Raw genomic sequence first — 17,929 nt, forward strand, 5'->3', positions numbered from 1 at the left:
ACTTGTGCAAGACAGCATTTATTATTAACCATCTATTGAGGATTTATTGGTTTGTTTACATGAAGATTATCATATCTAGCTGATATGATATCTGTCTGGTTTGGGAACTGTGCCACATCGGACCGCAAGACCCTACAGCGGATAGTGGGAACAGCAGAGAAGATCATCGGGGTCTCTCTCCCCTCTATTGAGGACATCTACACCACACGCTGCATTCGCAAAGCCACCAGCATTGTGGCTGATCAGACACACCTCTCTCACACACTCTTCACACTCCTGCCATCTGGAAAAAGGTACCAAAGCATTCGGGCACACACATCCAGACTGTGCAACAGCTTTTTTCCACAAGCCATCCGTCTCCTCAACAAAAAGGGACTGGACTGATAAACACACACACGCGCACACACACACACACACACACACACACACACACACACACACACACACACACACACACACACACACACAAACATTATCACTCAGCTTAACTACCTTAAAGCATTGAGACTGGACTGACTAATCAACACAAGCGCAAACACACTGATTTACACCACCAAACTATCATACACACTAACCTTTAAATGCTCTTTTGCACAATATTATTACTGGATTTTTTTGCACTAACTTCTTTACTTCCTAATTTTTGCTGCTACACTAAGGAATGTTTACTGTTCCTCCACTACCTAGCTACTACCTACCAAGTCTTCCTTAGATAGTTAGATAGTTAGTTTTTGTTAATTTATGTTGTAATTTATGTTAGGTCAGTCTGTCTTGTCTCTGCTAGCCAGCTAACTAGGCCTCTTAGTTAGCTAGTTTAGTGTTTTCTGTTAATTTATGTTGTAAATTTATGTTGCATGTAGCACCTTGGTCCTGGAGGAACGTTGTTTCGTTTCACTGTGAACTAACTGTATATGGTTGAAGTGACAATAAAGCCAACTTGAACTTGAACTTGAAATAAATGCACAGACAAGATGAATGTGATCATGTAGTTTAATGAAGCTTTTGTAACTTTAAGTATCAAATGGACATTTGCAAATTAATGTAAAAGAATACTGTAAATTGTTTTAATAAAAAAATCAAAATAAGACAAAAATTGAAAATTATAGGTTTATCTTTGTTATGAGACTATTTATATATAATACAGCTTGCAGTCATTTAACAGACAACAAAGCCAAACAAAATTTAAATATAAAAGACTGTAAACAACAACAACAACATCTGTCTAGACCAGGACAAACAAATAATCATAGTGGACTGTCCAGTGGCACCACGGGTACAGGGGTCATATTTCTAGTAAGACATGGGCACTTCATCCTGTTTTAAAGAGGAAAGACAAGTTTTATTTTCTGCGATAAACTTCATTATCGTTCTTACTTATAAGATGTAACCTGCCTGAACACTTATTTTTTGTACTGTTGGCTAAGGGCTTTCATTCAATCTGCAAAAAAAAAAACATTTGGCCACTTGGTGGCAGTAAAGTTCACTTGGAAATAAACAGCAATCTCACTTCTTAAGCTTCCTGTCGTGTTCAGGTCAATGATAGTCAGTGATAGTCAATGATTTTTTAAATTTACATACCCAACATTTAAAGTTAAACCGAACATGATGATACATTTAGAGTCACACTGAAATTGGAATAAAAGAAGAGCTGCAGATTCTGGTAATATCTGTCTGCAGTTTTAAGTCTGGAGCTTACCGCTAAAAATATTGTTATTAAAAGTAGGCTAATTAATAGGCTATTTGAAATGTCTTATGTGCTGCCATGAACTCTATCATAGTACTAATAATATGAAGCACAACACACTAAAATCTAATCAGATCTACTCCATATGGGTGTCAGCAGGGTGCAATCTGTGGAAAAATAATCAGAGGTGGGGGGTGTTTCTAAAAAGACTTGATGATTTCAGTAATTCAGGAACCACAGTGTTCTTATAGACTATGAAGATAATGAACTTCAACTTAATATATTTATTTTATATAATTCCACATACAATCTCTTACTCATGTTTTGTCCTTTCCCTTTGTGGACACTGAGGACATGATCAAACATAACGCAAAAAACAAACAAACAAACAAATCCTGTAACAAATAAATCCCACTGTCACGTAGTACTCAACCAGGTGAGCCACTTAACTTCAGTATTTAATATGAAATAGTTTCAAAATGCAACAGCACAAGCACACTTGTCAACCAAAATAAATGAATAAATACATAGGCCAGTGAAGTATTTTCCTTCTTCACGTCTGGACGTATACTATAGTTAAGTATACATAAATTTTGTCCCCACTGGGGATAAAACAATTAATCAGAGGGAGGGATATGTAGACCCATGACTGTGGGAAATGGCCCTCATCAACCCTATGAAACCCAGGATGTCAATAACACAATCACAATCTGACTTTGTGTGTTTATTGAAATAGTTACTGTATTTTTCCAAGAGGGCAATTCCAAACCTGACCAACTTTTGAAGGTGTTTCAACAATTCCTTGGAAACTAGTATTTTCAGTAAGCAAATACGTGCAGATAATAGGTGCTCAAAAATCTAATCAGATGATCTACGCCATGGACATGCTTCTACTCAGTCACTTTCACTAACTCCCTAAATGACAGATACTCGCCTGACAACATACTTTTCTGCATACTGTGTACCATGTTTAAAGAACTTGCTGTATAAGAATGTAAAATTACAATTGCTTTAAACTGGGAACTTGTTTTATTACTTCATAGAAAGTAAAATAAACTGTGAATGAAAGTAGCTTACCTTTCTCGTCTGTGCATTTGTTCAATAGTTTCAGGAAGAGGTTTCTTAAAACTCTCTGGAAGGAAAAGAGCCGCAAAGGCAGCCACAACAGCCAGAGTCCCCAATATAATATAAGGTAGATACTTATAATACATACCTGAAGACACAGAGGGGGAAGTTAGGATGAGAGAAAACTTCTTTATGAGTGTGCATTTATAAAATACAGAAATTTAATCAAATGAGGTAAAACAGAATGAATGAATATTAATCAATGCACTCACCCAGACTTAACAATAAAGGGGCAATGCAACTTCCAATTCTGGAAACAGTATTGCTTATCCCCGTTGCTGTGTTTCTGAGCACTGTTGGGTAAAGCTCTGCGGTGTAGGCGAACATCAGGGAGGAACCAGTCGTGATTGAATACTTACCCAGCATTTCCAGTGCAAGAGCCAGATTTGATAGATCTAAATAATAATACATTTGTTTAGTTTGTAGATATAAGTAAACAGTAAGAGACAAAATTCTAATCAAGTCTGTGAAACTTGTTTTATATAAGATGGTAATTCTGCATATACCTATCATATAGTCACTTCCTGCCTAGTAACACGAAAAGATCACAAAAACAAATTCTATTCTTCTATTATGATCATTTACATGTTCATATTTTTGTTGGTTCACATGCTATAATGTTAAATAACGTATCACATTTCGCACAATGCACACTGATGCTTTGTTTTTTTTCCATCCTCTTTTCAACCTCTGTTCCTTTAAGGGGCCCACCTCCAGAAAAGCCTGACTCGTGATTTGTCAGCTGATCAAAGGCAACTTTGGCATAGTCTTCTGAAAGCTATCTGCCCTTAACATACACCTGTAGTTTCCTGATACACAATGAACCAGAAGAGACTGTGGATTCCAGCAGAAAGTCAGAAAGAAATGCATTCATGCATTCTCTGGGCCGATAGATACTGTAATAATCAGCCCCCAGTCAGTACTAATGCTAATGTAAACAACAATAGCCATGGACAATGCTAGAACTAAAGATACAGGAAGCTACCTTTTTCCACAGGTACATTACATGAAAAAAAAAGTAATCCTAAACTTTTGTAATGCTTTGAGACATTTTAGAGTTAGCAGAAAGGGCTCTAATGTGAAAATATTAGCAGGCTCTAAGGCAGCTGTTTGCATCTGGATTGAGTCAATTTCTTGTTCTTTGAAGAAAATGTTGCCAAACAGCTGCTCTGCAGACACAATGTCACTGCATGCAGATAACTGATGATAGATCAGTTATCTCAGGCAAAGAAAGGGGCAGTGTTTATATGTATGAAAGAATAACTATCTTTGCCAGAGGCTTTATAATTTGTAACTGGAAGAACTTTTATGTGCAAAATATCTACAGTGATTTCCAAAAATATTTTTTTGGGACTTCTGGTCCCCTTTTTCTCTAGATGTTGCCTGGAAGATGGGAAGCAGGTGCAGTGATTTATTAAAATATGTGCAAACCCATATGGAAATATAGGTTTCTTTGTATAGTACAAAGAAGCTTAAAGTCAATATTTGGTTCCAGATATTCAAAAGCACATCTTTGTCTGTTGCCTGCCTTTTGTTCAGTTCTCTGTCAAGACGATCCCAGACCGTTTTAATAATGTTGAAGCCCAGGCTGTAAGGAGGCCAATTCATGACTGAATGTTCGCCGTTGCATGTTTTTTTATATAGGTATGCTTTTACTACATTGGCATGCTAAAAGTTGAAGCTGTTGTCATTCAGACAATAGGTACTTTTAAACCAAAAGTTTTAAAAGATATTTTTGTTCCAGTTCTTCAGGATTTTGGTATATCTCAGCCTTTTTGTTTAACTTCCTGAGGAATGTTTTTTTGACAGCCATACATTGCACACCATGCCAGCTTATGCTGCTTTTTCAGCTAACATCACTCTTTGCACCTTGTTGTTGTAAAAATATAATTTCATCCTTGTCAAACTGTTATCTTTGACATTTTTATAGATTCCACTGAAGAAATGAGAACAAATTATGCATTTAATGGCAGGCTGCTAGTAATGAATGCCTAAAGCAATACTTTAGAACTGGTTCTTTGTTGTGAGTTATAGGTAGACACGACAGTGGTTCATGCCTTGAGCTAGCTGCCTTGTTATGCTTGAATGATTCATAAATCAGTGCTTAACAGTGGCTTAACAACATTCTTTCCCTAAAATGGACACGTACAAGGACTGGACTGAAATTTAGAAGACCAAGACAAAATACAAATAAACAACAAGAAAGTCTGGCTCCTTGGAAGGACATTATAGAAAAAAAATCACAGTAGTGTGTATCACACATCAAAGGAAAAGGAAGAACCCAATAATTATAGTATGGACACTTTAAGCAATAAGTAACTTATATATGACTGACTGATTGTTCTAGTGTGAATTCTTACAGCTTGCTTTTAAGCAATTTTACCGTCTGGAACAAGTTGAATCAGGTAGAGTGGCACAGCTCCAAAGAGCAACGTAAGGATCACAGACAGGCGTCGTGGAAGGTATAGCAGAGCCAACCAGCTGGAAATGTATGCTGGAATCTCTACAACTGCTGAGATGAAGCAACTGATGTAGGGGTTTTCATGGAGTTGCGCTGTATTGAAAGACAGGCTATAGTAGCCAACAATCATAGTGAACCTGGGAAAATCAAAGGGAAATGAAGGCGTTTTTTTCATCTAAGTGAACTTTCCCAAGATTTTTCTGCATGCATGCATTTCTTTCAAATGCAAATCATGATCATTTTGTCTATCGCAGATCTTATAGTATGGAAACACAAATACATGAAAAACCAAAAGAAAAATGAATTTTCTTTTAGTAAAAAATCATTTTTAGTTAAGAGACAGGTCATTTTTAGCTGTTTATCTGCTAAATCTCCTTTTGATTTCCATGAGGAATCCGGCAAATTCATTGTTTGTTAATTTTCTCGTTGTTTTCATTATTTTCTCAATCTGAGGATGTCTCATTAAGTCGCTATGTGCCACACTGTCTTCACTGCTGTATTAATGACACTAGTGAAATGTCACAAAAAAGTTTATGGTGACTGAAAACTGTTTACTCACAACACAAAGCAGAGGATGAGTGTTGTGGCTCTGATGCTGCTCTGCCTCAGCAGGTCAAAGACATTGTAATGCTCCTTGGAGTGTGTCTGCATCTTTTCTGTCTGGAAGACACATAAAGTTAGTTTGACTGTGTGAGCAGGGCTTTTTCAAAAAATATTAAAACACAAAACATGTTTAAGATTTGATGTTTTTTTCATGCATTTTTATACTAATAATATCAGTCAAATGTCAAATATATTAGAAATATATTAAAATATAGTAATATATATATATATATATATATATATATATATATATATTAAATATATGTAAAAATTGTGCTTCTGTTCTGTGTCCTGCTCTGTTTGTATATGTGTGTTTTTGCTGCTGATACAACCAAATTTCCCCTTGTGGGACAATTAAAGGATTATTCTATTCTATTCTATTCTATAAATATATTTTTTAAAAATCAAATTTTTATTTATTTATTTGTAAAACTTGAACTTGTTTCAAATGATAACAACTGTGTTCTGCATCTTGGGTTAATCCAGTAATGTTTAAGTGAAAGTTCACTTACACCACAGTCTTCAAAGATGATCCTTGGAGCTTGAACTTTGTTCCACTTAGCAGCAGTTCTTATAATGGCCTCGGCTTCCTCAACTCTGCCTCGAGAAAGCAACCACCGGGGAGACTCTGGCATAAGCCTGGCTTAATATTTAACACAAACAGAAGGATGCAGACTTGATCAGAGGGATTTTGGAGACAAAGCAAAAAAGACAGTGAAATAAAGTCAATAAACTTGTTATTGGGAACAGTTTCTTCTTTTTGTTTCAGCTGCTCCCTTTAGGGGTTGTGACAGAGGATCATCTTCATCTGTCTCACCTTATCCTTAAGATCCTCTTCTAACCCGTGCATGTCCTCGTTCACTACACCCATAAACCTTATCTGTGATTTTCTTCTTCTCCTGTCTGCCATCTCCATATTTAACGTCCTTTTCCCAGCGTATCAGCTATCCTTCCTCTGTCCATGTTCAAACCATATCAACCTGAACCTTGCCTCGTTTTCTCTCCAAATATTGAGCTGTCCCTAGGAAATATTTATATCTAATCTTGTCTGCTTCTAGTAACTGAAAAATCTGCCATCTTCATTTTGGCCTCATGTCTTTCTGTAAACACTACTGTCTCCAAACCTTACATTACAGCAGGCCTCACTACCCTCTCTTTGCATCTTCACCATTCCAACTGCATCCCTCTCGTTCACCCACATATTCTTCTACTGGCTATCATTCCTGCAGTCCATATTTCCACCTGGCTTGGCTCTCTTGTACCTACACTGTACTCTTTCTTTAGATAACAATATCATCTGTGTATCTCACAGTCTATGGAAGCTCCCCCCTGACTTCATCTGCTAATGTCCACCACAGTTTCAAGCAAGTCATTACATTTGATTCAGTTCCTACAGGGAATGCTATATACAGATATATGTAGACAGATAGATATGCTAGAGCGAGTGCCACCTACCACCAAAAGGGGACGTAGGCCACACAAGGCAAAGATAAAGCCAATGACAGTGATTTCCAGTCCCTTAAAAAGTATGCTAAGAGTGGAAGTATCATGTATCCAATAGCAAAGCCTAGACATGTGCCCAAAGATGAGTAAAGGACGCGCACTTTGCCAGTTAAGACCTCAGAACCTGCAAAAAAAGAGGGGGTAATGATGAATTAAAACTTATGTGTTCCAAGAAACAAAACAAAAAAGGAAACAAACTGAAGATTGCACAAAAAACTCTGTATGTTATCAACACAATGCAGAGTGCCACACCACAATAAATAAGCTTTCATGTATATTTTTTTAACATCTGAATTTGTTTATGGCAGTGAGGTGTGGTTTGTGGCTCAGCTGCAAAGGGACACGTGGGCCAGAGTGCTTCTAGAAGCGCTGTCCACTGAGAGGGTTCACACATCTGCAGCAAATTTGCCAATCACTGCCTGTTATTTATGTAAAAGTGTAAAAGTGAGACCCCTGGAGAGAGTGAAAGTGCCGGAGGCAGCAGGGCCTTGCCAGTAAAGACTTGTCAAAAGGTGTTTCCGGGTGATTTTTGTGAGAATTAAATGCACTTTGCCATTTGGTATATAAGGCACACAGACTAAACACACACAGTGTGCATTAAGAAACTGAATAAAAGCACAGAGGCTGCACAAACTGCTCAGAAATATGTGAGTGATGTGACACCTGACAGGTTAGTTGTGAGAGTTACAGCAGAATGATCTGCAATAAAGCAGCTGTCTCCTGAATGACTCCTTCACTCCCTTTGAGCTGTCACCTGACTTCAGTTTCTGACTAATTTTGCACTTATATTAAAACATCTGCTGCTCTTTTTGCTGTACAAAGCACACGTGTAAAACCTGCACTTAGACATTCCTCTGGTGTTTTCTATTCTTGGCTCCCTAGTTTATGCTCCTTGTGTTAGATTGCATCAAAATGCATCTTTCAAACTGCATCATTTGTCAATTGGCATGATGTTAGTAGATCAGCAGTAGAACCTGACGCTCCCATTTGCCCTTATGAGGATTGCGGTGTCATTATAATTTGCCCCACTGTCACGGTGGCGGCAGCAGTCGTGTGGTGTGTGAGAGTAAGGACCCAAGATGCAGGTACAGGCTGAGATGCGAGTGAGCTTTATTTACAGGAGTGGCAAAAAACAGGAAATGCAGAACGGGGAGCTACCAAAACTAACCTGAAACCATAACTACACGGGATGATGAGCAGGGATGACACAGAGAATGTAGAGCAGAGAGCCACAGAGATACACCAAGTAACACAGACAGTGAGCAAAGACAACCCCACACTATTAATACACACACAAAGGGAACAAGGGATGGCAAACAGGAGGGAGGCACAGCTGATCCTAATTAACATGACGAGACAAGAGACATAGACCTTCAAAGTAAAACAGGAAAAACAGAACATAGGGAAGCCACATAACAAAACCTAAAACTAGAACTCAAGAAATACTAAAGGGCTAAGGAGCTAGAGTGAGCAAGAAACCAAAAACTAAAAGCACAAAACTCAAAAACACTGGGTCACTGACACAGGACCATGACACCTTCTTATAAATCTGGTCCTTAGTTTTGCATCACAGCTAAATAAATGTTCTATCCTACCCAACACAAGAGCAGCCACAAAGTTGGACATCTGTCCCAAACCGTTGATGAAGAGGATGATGAGGAACATAATCCATGAACCAGAAAAGACTTGAGCAAAGGTGAAAACTGTCTGTAGTGCCAAAGCTGCAAAAAGAACGGGTTTTCTGCCATATCTAGACAGAGAAGATAAATACATTAGTAAACATATACATGCATAAAAAGTGTTGTATTTCCTATACAGTTATGTGAATTGCATCTAAAAATCTGGACTTTTAAAAATGTATAATCCAGGGTGGTGCTGTACACAGACAAAATAACAAAAAAAGTGCATTGTCCCAGAAATGATGGACCTAACGGTATTCAAAATATTGTGGGGTAGAAGGAGCACAAATTGAAAATAAATAAGTAAATATCTCAAAATAATAACTGTGTTCTACCACTGTACTCTATTTCTTATTATACTGGTAAAAATACAACTCCATCATAAATTAAAATTGCAGAAAAGTTCGTCTGGATGTGGCATTTTCAGCGGCATAATACATGTCTTTTACATTACTGACTATTATAAGCGTATACTGTAACATGATCTTTTTAAAATGATTTTCATTTTATTTCTTTTTACAATAAAGACAATCTTAATATCGAAACACTGAAGCCTTTCAGTTGTATAATGACCTTAAAAGAATGGTGTGGTGTTTGGTCTCTTTCACATGAATCTCATGTCAGTACCTGTCTGACAGCTGGCCTGAGAAGAACGATCCAAGGAGCACTCCCACGAAGAAAACAGTAGATGTGAACGTCTGCTTCCATTGATTACTGCACACCAAGTCAAACTGGAAAATGAGATATTAACAGTTGAACGACTAAATATGTGCATGCAGGAAATAACAATGTTAAAGTTAGTGTCATTTGTGCTGACTGTTGCTGGCTGTATTCAAATGTCTTTTCACTCTAAGTAGAAAGAAAAGGGTGTGTCTTTCCTGATGTGCAGAAACTAAATCCCCATAGAGCACCTTGAACTTTAAGCACTGACAAAATAATGACAAGCTGAAGACATAATGAATTTGCTTTGACTCAAAGATCAACAAGATTACAACAAGATAATGAGAAATAAGCCATGTTGATAACTTCACATTAACAACACTCAGTACAGAAAGAGTTTTCCACAGGAATTTATATCATGTTCCTATGTTGACTGACTGCACCTACTGTATGTTCACAGGTGTGTTCTGTCCTAACTGTTGAACAAATGGATGGGCTGAAATCCCCTGCCTTGGATAAGGTAGGAGGAAAGGAGCCAGATAGACTAAGAAGTTAATGATATATCTGCAACATCAAGAAAAAACTACCAATGCTGCTAAACAAATACTACATGAAAAATAAGTAGATGTAGAACAAGGATTGACCATACCTCAGAAACTATAGTGGATTCATAGGTGTCTTTGCTATAGCTCCACCCATCTACACAGCCCTCCTCCTCCAGGTCTGTAAGGTTGACATCCCTGCCAGGAATATATCCCTGAGCAGAGAGATTTCTGACCACATCCAACCTGTATCTGCTGCATCTGCTCAGCTCCCGTTTCCCATCCACCTCCTCATAGTCACAAGGATACAAACAGTTTTAGTGTTATTAGTATTAAGACATTTAAGACAAACTCAGTAGGATGTCATAGTGTTTACAAAAATATGTAATACTGAGGCAACAATGGCCCTGAGAGGCCAAACGGACTGCAACTTAAGAAAACACTAGCAATAACAAAAACGCTGCGAAAGCACACAAAATACAACGGAAGTAGGAAAAACGAAAACAGAAATAGGAAAAAACTGATTTCCAAAAGCACAAGGGAAGTGTTTCTGGGGAGACAATAACCCGACGGACCAGTTGCAGGAACCAAAATAGGCTAAGAAGTGGAGGATCTATGGTTTTGTGAGGAAAGAAAAGATGAGAGGTAAGTGTGTTAGCCTAACTATTAGCCTAAAAATCACTATTATATGAATCATGATAAAACACACCTATTATGTTTTGGGTTCCTGCAACTGGTCTGTCGGGTTACTGTCTCCCCAGAAACACTTCCCTTGTGCTTTTTCCTATTTCTGTTTTCTTTTTTCCTATTTCCGTTGTGTTTTGTGTGCTTTTGCAGCGTTTTTCTTATTGCTGGTGTTTTCTTAAGTTGCAATCTGTTTGGCCTTTAAGGGCCACCGTAGGCCCAACCAAAACCCAACTACCTGGATCTCTGAGCTTGAGATCTGTGGGCTCAGTAGTCTATTTTAAAAAACAACTTAAAACTCATCTTTTTGGAATTGCATCTGGCTAATTTTTTGTCTATTTTATTTTTTAATGCCCTGGTATTTATTTGTGAAGCACTTTGTGATTTTTGTCTTGAACAGTACTATATGACTACAATTTTACTTCCTTGCTTTACTGCAACACATTTTTAGTTGGTTGCATAGCAGTCTTGTGATAGGTTATGACATAAACTCCAGCCCAAAGAGCAGACAGTTCCTGATACTTCTTCTTGTTAATAACAGAACTTAAAACCAGCGTACTGAAATAAATTACTAACTTGTCTGGCTATTTATGAAGACAGTGTCCTTTGCATACAGATGTGTAGACAAGATAGTTTATCTAGGTAAATCAGTTTGTGTAGATACACTTGGACCAAACAGATACCAATGACTACTATCCCGATTTATAACTTTCATAAATATTGTATTGCATTTCATAAAGATTTGATGGTTTTCAGTTTAAATGTATTGTTTACACTGCTTTTTTTTTTTTAACTTTCAACTACTTAAACTTTTACTTAAACTTCTCTCTATATTGTACGGCGATGTAAAACTCATTTAGATCCAAAAAGTAGTTTTCTACTTCTCCCAAGCATGTTTTTTTTGTTTTGAAATAAGCATAAATGTGTTCAAATAAATACAAATGTTTGGAGTTACATTATTGGAATAATATTTGAAGCAAACTCAATTATCACTGAAAAACTGCATCACTGAAAAACTGCATCAGTAGTTTAAATGTTTTCTTTGATGTGCTGTATCACAGAGTTGGGGCTCTTGCAGTCACTTACTCTGATTGGGATGACACTTTTACGCCAGTCTTCAGTGAGGTTGATGCCAGATACCAGGCAGTGATGACTTGGTGTGTCAGTCAGAAAAACGAGAGTGAAAGCACCAAATCCATTTGGCATGATGGTGGCAACGAGCGAGAAGAAGACAATTTGCTGGAAATGTCCCCACTGCCCCAGAAAGCCAATGGTTTCAGCATAATCTTTCATAGTCAAATAATTATAACCCTTTTTCTAGGTAAGCTGCTGACTCTTGTGTCTTCCTGAAACTGCATTGTGCCTAGTCACGCCACACCTTATATGTAGGCTGTGCTTACATGTACTCCACCCAAACACACACAGTTCCTGGCTCCTATTACCTCTTTTGTACTGTTCAAAATAGCCTTCTAAACTTTTATTTATATATTTTTTTAACTGTGACTTTCACAAGCTGCTGTGTTTCCATGAGTGACTAATGTTACCATAATTACACATTTGTGTAAAATGATTTTGAGATTAACACATTAGCTTAATATGTATTGCATGCCATTTTTTCACAGCCTCCTTCTTTACAGATTATTTCTAATAGATGTGATAACTGTGTCAATAAGCTCTAAACTGTAAAAATATTAAATAAATATTTCAGTCTTTCATATATCAGTCCTCCTTTTTCTTATGTATTTGTTAAACAGACTCTTGGACTGTGCTAAATATATGACACTATGAGAGTACCAGACTTCAAATCAGTGTTACATGTTAACCTACATGTAAGATAACACAAAACAGGTTTGATGAGTTTAAAAGTTAATGAGTGTGAAAGTTGTGTGCACATCATTATAAAAAATACCCACCTGACAACTGAGTATCTAGTTTTTGGCTCCTGTTTCTTTTCTTTTGTTCATGTCATTAATATCGAAACATATGTAGATAAATAAGCCTAGCTACATAAATTGCAAACCAAATGTAAATGTGATCAGACTATTCAGTTTTGTAATATCACAAAAAATTCCAAAGAATTTCAAATATTTGCAAACCTTTTGAGTTCTAAACTTTGGCATGGAAAAGGTCTTAACAATTGTGTTTGAAGCTTTAACTAACATTTATTTTTTCAGTTAACTTTTCGCTGTATACGTGAACATACACATTTAAATCAAATCAAATCAAATCAAATCACTTTTATTGTCACATCACATGTGCAGGTACACTGGTACAGTACATGTGAGTGAAATTCTTGTGTGCGAGCTTCACAAGCAACAGAGTTGTGCAAAATACAATAACGTAAAACAAGCAAAATATAAAAATGGCTAATCTAAAAAGTAATAAATATATGTACAATATGTAAAGGTATATACATTACTGAATGTGTATACTAAATATGTTTTTCTACGTGTGAGTGTTTGAGTGTGTATATAGTATGTATATACATGTTTTACAAATGAAATAAAGTAAACAATAAAATAAGATATATAAAATATACAGAGGTTAGTATGTGCAAAACAGTGGTATTTATATACAGTATGGAGTGCATAATGTTGAAGTTCCAGTAGTGAGGGTGAGGTGTCTATGACGTGTTCAGCAGTCTGATGGCCTGATGGAAAAAGCTGTCTCTCAGTCTGCTGGACCGGATGCTGCAGAACCTCCTTCCTGATGGTAGTAGTCTGAACAGTTTATGGCTGGGGTGACTGGAGTCCTTGATGATCCTTCCCGCTTTCCTCAGGCACCGCTTCCTGTAGATGTCTTGGAGGGAGGGAAGCTCACCTCCAATTATCCGTTCAGAGCACCGCACTACTCTCTGGAGAGCTTTGCGGTTGTGAGCGGTGCTGTTGCCGTACCAGGTGGTGATGCATCCAGTGAGGATGCTCTCAATGGCACAGCGATAGAAGGTCCTGAGGATGCGGGGGCTCATGCCGAATCTTTTCAGTCTCCTGAGAAAGAAGAGGCGCTGCTGCGCCTTCTTCACTGTTTTGTTTATGTGTACTGACCACGTAAGATCCTCAGCCAGATGTACACCAAGGAAGCGGAAGCTGCTCACTCTCTCCACAGCGGCGCCGTTGATGGTGATGGGGGTGTGTACTCCTCTGCACCTCCGGAAGTCCACTATCAACTCCTTTGTCTTTGCGACGTTGAGGGTGAGATGGTTGTCTTGACACCAGTGGGTCAGGGCGCTGACCTCCTCCCTGTAGGCCGTCTCATCACCGTTGGTAATAAGACCCACCACTGTAGTGTCGTCCGCAAACTTCACAATGATGTTGGAGTTTCTAGTGGCCGTGCAGTCGTAGGTGTAGAGTGAGTACAGGAGAGGGCTCAGTACACACCCCTGTGGAGCACCAGTGTTCAGTGTGATGGGGGATGAGGTGGTGCTGCCCAGTCTGACCACTTGGCGTCTGTCAGACAGGAAGTTAAGGATCCAGCTGCCGAGGGAGCTGCTCAGTCCTAGATCCTGCAGTTTCCTGTCCAGCTTCGAGGGAACGATGGTGTTGAATGCTGAGCTGTAATCTACAAACAGCATTCTCACATACGTGTCTCTCTTCTCCAGGTGTGACAGGGCAGCATGGAGTGTCAGGGCTATGGCATCATCAGTGGACCTGTTGTGGCGGTATGCGAACTGTAGAGGGTCCAGTGAGTCGGGTAGTGCAGAGCAGATGAAGTTCCTGACCAGCTTCTCGAAGCATTTGCTCACGATGGGGGTCAGGGCTACGGGTCGCCAGTCGTTCAATGAGGAGATGGTGGAGGATTTGGGTACAGGGACGATGGTGGCCATTTTGAAGCAGGCTGGGACTACAGACAGAGAGAGGGAAAGGTTGAAGATGTGTGTAAACACTCCAGCCAGCTGAGCCGCGCATGACTTGAGGACGCGGCCGGGAATCCCGTCCGGACCAGTAGCTTTGCGCGCGTTCACCCTCCTGAAGCACTTCCGCACATCCTCCTCAGACACAGTGTGCGCACTGACGTCATCCGCGGTGCGCACACTGTCCGGTCTCATGGTGTTCGCTGTGTCGAATCTAGCGTAGAATACGTTTAGATCCTCACACAGAGAGGCCGTGGTCTGCGGTGTGCTGGTTTTCCCTCTAAAGTCTGTGATCGTGTTTAGTCCCTGCCACATACTCCGAGGGTTGTCAAAATGTTGCTCCACCCTGTCCCTGTACTCACGTTTGGCTGCTTTGATCGTCTTCCGGAGTTGGTAATGTGCGTGTTTGTAGTCCGATGTGTTCGCGGAGGCAAAAGCGGTGCTCCGTGCCGCCAGTGCTGTGCGAACATCTCCGTTAATCCAGGGTTTTTGATTTGGGAAGGATTTAACTGTTCTGGATGGGACGACATCTTCCACGCATTTTCTGATAAATCCGCAGACTGAGTCTGTGTACTCATCAATGTCTTTAGCAGCCACGTGAAACATTTCCCAGTCCGCGTGATCAAAACAGTCCCGCAGCGTAGACTCCGATTGGTCCGACCAACGGTGCACCGCCCTCAGGGTTGGAGCTTCCTGTTTCAGCTTCTGCCTGTAGGCGGGCAGGAGCAGGATGGAGCGGTGATCTGATTGGCCGAATGGGGCGCGGGGGAGGGCTTTGTATGCATCCCGGAAAGAGGTGTAGCAGTGGTCAAGAAGCCGGTCTCCACGAGTGTTGAAATGGATGTGTTGGTGGAGTTTTTGTGAGACTTTCTTCAGGTTACCCTTATTAAAGTCCCCGGTCGTGATAAACGCCGCCTCTGGGTGTGCGGTTTCCTCACTGCTGATCGCGCTGTACAGTTCCCTGAGTGCTCGGTCAGTGTCGGCTTGTGGGGGAATGTAAACAGCCGTAATAATCACTGCTGTGAATTCCCTCGGTAGCCAGAATGGCCGGCACTTAATCATCAGGTACTCCAGGTCCGGTGAGCAGAAGGATTTGACCGGGTGCACGTTCGCATAATCACACCAGCTGTTGTTGATCATGAAACACACACCACCGCCTCTGCTTTTCCCAGTAAGATCCTGTGACCTGTCCGCGTGGTGCACAGAGAACCCCGGTAGTTGTATTGCGGAGTCCGGTACCTTGTCCGATAGCCAGGTTTCTGTGAGGCAGATCATGCAGCAGTCCCGCATCTCTCGCTGGAATGAGATCCGTGCCCGAAGCTCGCACAGCTTGTTCTCCAGAGACTGCACATTAGCCAGTAATAAACTGGGTAACGGTGGTCTGTTAGTGCGCCGTCTCAGTCGAACCAGAACGCCAGATCTTCTCCCTCTGCGTCGGCGTTTGCGGCCTCCACGGGCCCAGAACAAAGGCGTCTCAGGTGAGATGAATGGGGGGTCTGCAAACGGAGGGTCCGTGTTGCAAAACTTGAACTCCGGAAAGTGATGAGAAAGTCCATCTTTTATGTCCAGTAAGGTTTGTCGGTCGTACACAAGGAGACATGTGCTACTCGTGAAAAAATAAAGAAAAAGTAAAATTAAACACAAAAAACAGCTGTTGCTTGGGGGAGCTCGCGACGAGGCTGCCATACTCGGCGCCATCTTGCGCCATCTTGCGGTAAACATACTTGTATAGAATATAACTGAGATTTGGACAATGAGTATACATAAGTAACTATATCATTGTGGCTGGAGTATGGTTTTGCCTTAGCTGCAGTAGGAGGAGTGGGTGCAGTGCAGAAAGCAGCGTCTGGTGGAGTTATTGCCACACAGGGTGTGGATTGCCTAACAAACCGGTCTTTATTCTATAGGATAATAAGGAGAACTGTGTGTGCGTTTAACACCTATAGGACAAACACACACATATAGGCGTGACAGTGTCAGCTGCACAGCTCTGGGCAAGAAACCCGAGCTGTTGCTGCAAGAGAGTGCACCCTGGAGTCAGGCACATCAAGCAGGGCGACTGCTGCCCAACTCTCTTGTTGTGTTTTCTAAATAATGAGTGTATACCTCTCAAAGCTGTAGCAACACAATCTGTGCAAAGGTGGACCCACAGGTGTGGATTTGTTGCTGTAGTCTACAGATATTCTATATTCAGCAGGGCATTGTTGTTACACACGCTTGACATCAAACAGACTCGTGTGCTATGGTTTTGTGTAACATTCATGAGCGAGTTTCCAGTATGCAGAGCAATATAAGGGAGGCTAAATTTAGGAAGCAAAACAAGACTGGGTCCTTCCTAGATGGCTGTTACTAAAAGTTAATCTGCATCTAGATGTGCAGTCAGCCATTCCTATCATCATGGGCTCTAATATTGGAACACCAGTGACTAATAGCATTGTTGCTCGAGTGTAGGCTGTTTAGTGAAAACACTTTGAAAGGTACAGTTATATCCTATGTGCCATATGTTTATACGCATGTTTATCTAAAATATTATAATGTTATAAATACTACAATGGTTTTTCTCGCGCATTTGCTAGAGCTATAGTTCATGACTGTTTTAACTTGTTGTCTGTCTTGACACTTCTCTTACTCAAAGCTGCAATTGGATTGGTGAGATAAGGCTAATCAATCAGCCTTAAGTGCTGTGGTTGACACACTACAGCTCAGCAGCGCTGAACGTCTTAAAATTGTGACTGAGCCACTGACTATAATATAATTCAGGCAGGCATCCCTGAGAAATCCTTAATATGTCCAAATCTTTTCTTTTACTAATCTAAAATTCACTGAGGTGTGAAATATAAATGTTCTCTCTGCTATTTGTAAATCATAATGTTGTAGCTCCATTGCAGTTAATATAAACTAATGTTGCATTATTATTCCACAGCAGGTTGGAAAGAATGAAAAAGCTGTCATGCCAATGAGACTGAGAAAAAGACCAAAAATAAAAGAAAACAAAAACAGAATTTGCTCTGACGTAGTGAAGTCAATTTGAAAACTGCCCCCTCTAGCTTTTCAGAGTGTGCATTACACTGTATATTTATATTTAAGTGACACAAATACCCTGCAATAGTAATGACATAACGCCCTAGCTTAAACTAA

General features: G+C 39.9%; 1 protein-coding gene across 1 annotated transcript; it reads right to left on the bottom strand.

The window, feature by feature from the left end:
• Positions 1–1,244: 1,244 nt before the first annotated feature.
• LOC134636720 (organic cation/carnitine transporter 2-like) lies at positions 1,245–12,234 on the bottom strand. Its single transcript, XM_063486842.1, has 11 exons — positions 12,028–12,234; positions 10,365–10,547; positions 9,683–9,786; positions 8,972–9,126; positions 7,329–7,500; positions 6,382–6,512; positions 5,830–5,926; positions 5,193–5,407; positions 3,022–3,204; positions 2,762–2,897; positions 1,245–1,314 (listed from the first exon to the last, which is right to left on the bottom strand). Exons 1-11 carry the CDS (start codon positions 12,232–12,234, stop codon positions 1,245–1,247), a joined length of 1,653 nt encoding a protein of 550 aa, XP_063342912.1.
• Positions 12,235–17,929: the final 5,695 nt, after the last annotated feature.

This window comes from Pelmatolapia mariae, linkage group LG10_11 (assembly GCF_036321145.2).
Source record: "Pelmatolapia mariae isolate MD_Pm_ZW linkage group LG10_11, Pm_UMD_F_2, whole genome shotgun sequence".
Lineage (NCBI taxonomy): Eukaryota > Metazoa > Chordata > Actinopteri > Cichliformes > Cichlidae > Pelmatolapia > Pelmatolapia mariae.

Bases quoted from the DNA above. Each gene is read 5' to 3' on its own strand.
- LOC134636720 (XM_063486842.1), bottom strand. From the start codon at position 12,234: ATGAAAGATTATGCTGAAACCATTGGCTTTCTGGGGCAGTGGGGACAT. The intron at 10,548-12,027 runs GTAAGTGACTGC...TGTGACTATGAG, and splicing joins AAAGTGTCATCCCAATCAGA to GAGGTGGATGGGAAACGGGA. The intron at 9,127-9,682 runs GTACTGACATGA...TTCTCTGTCTAG, and splicing joins TCAGGCCAGCTGTCAGACAG to ATATGGCAGAAAACCCGTTC.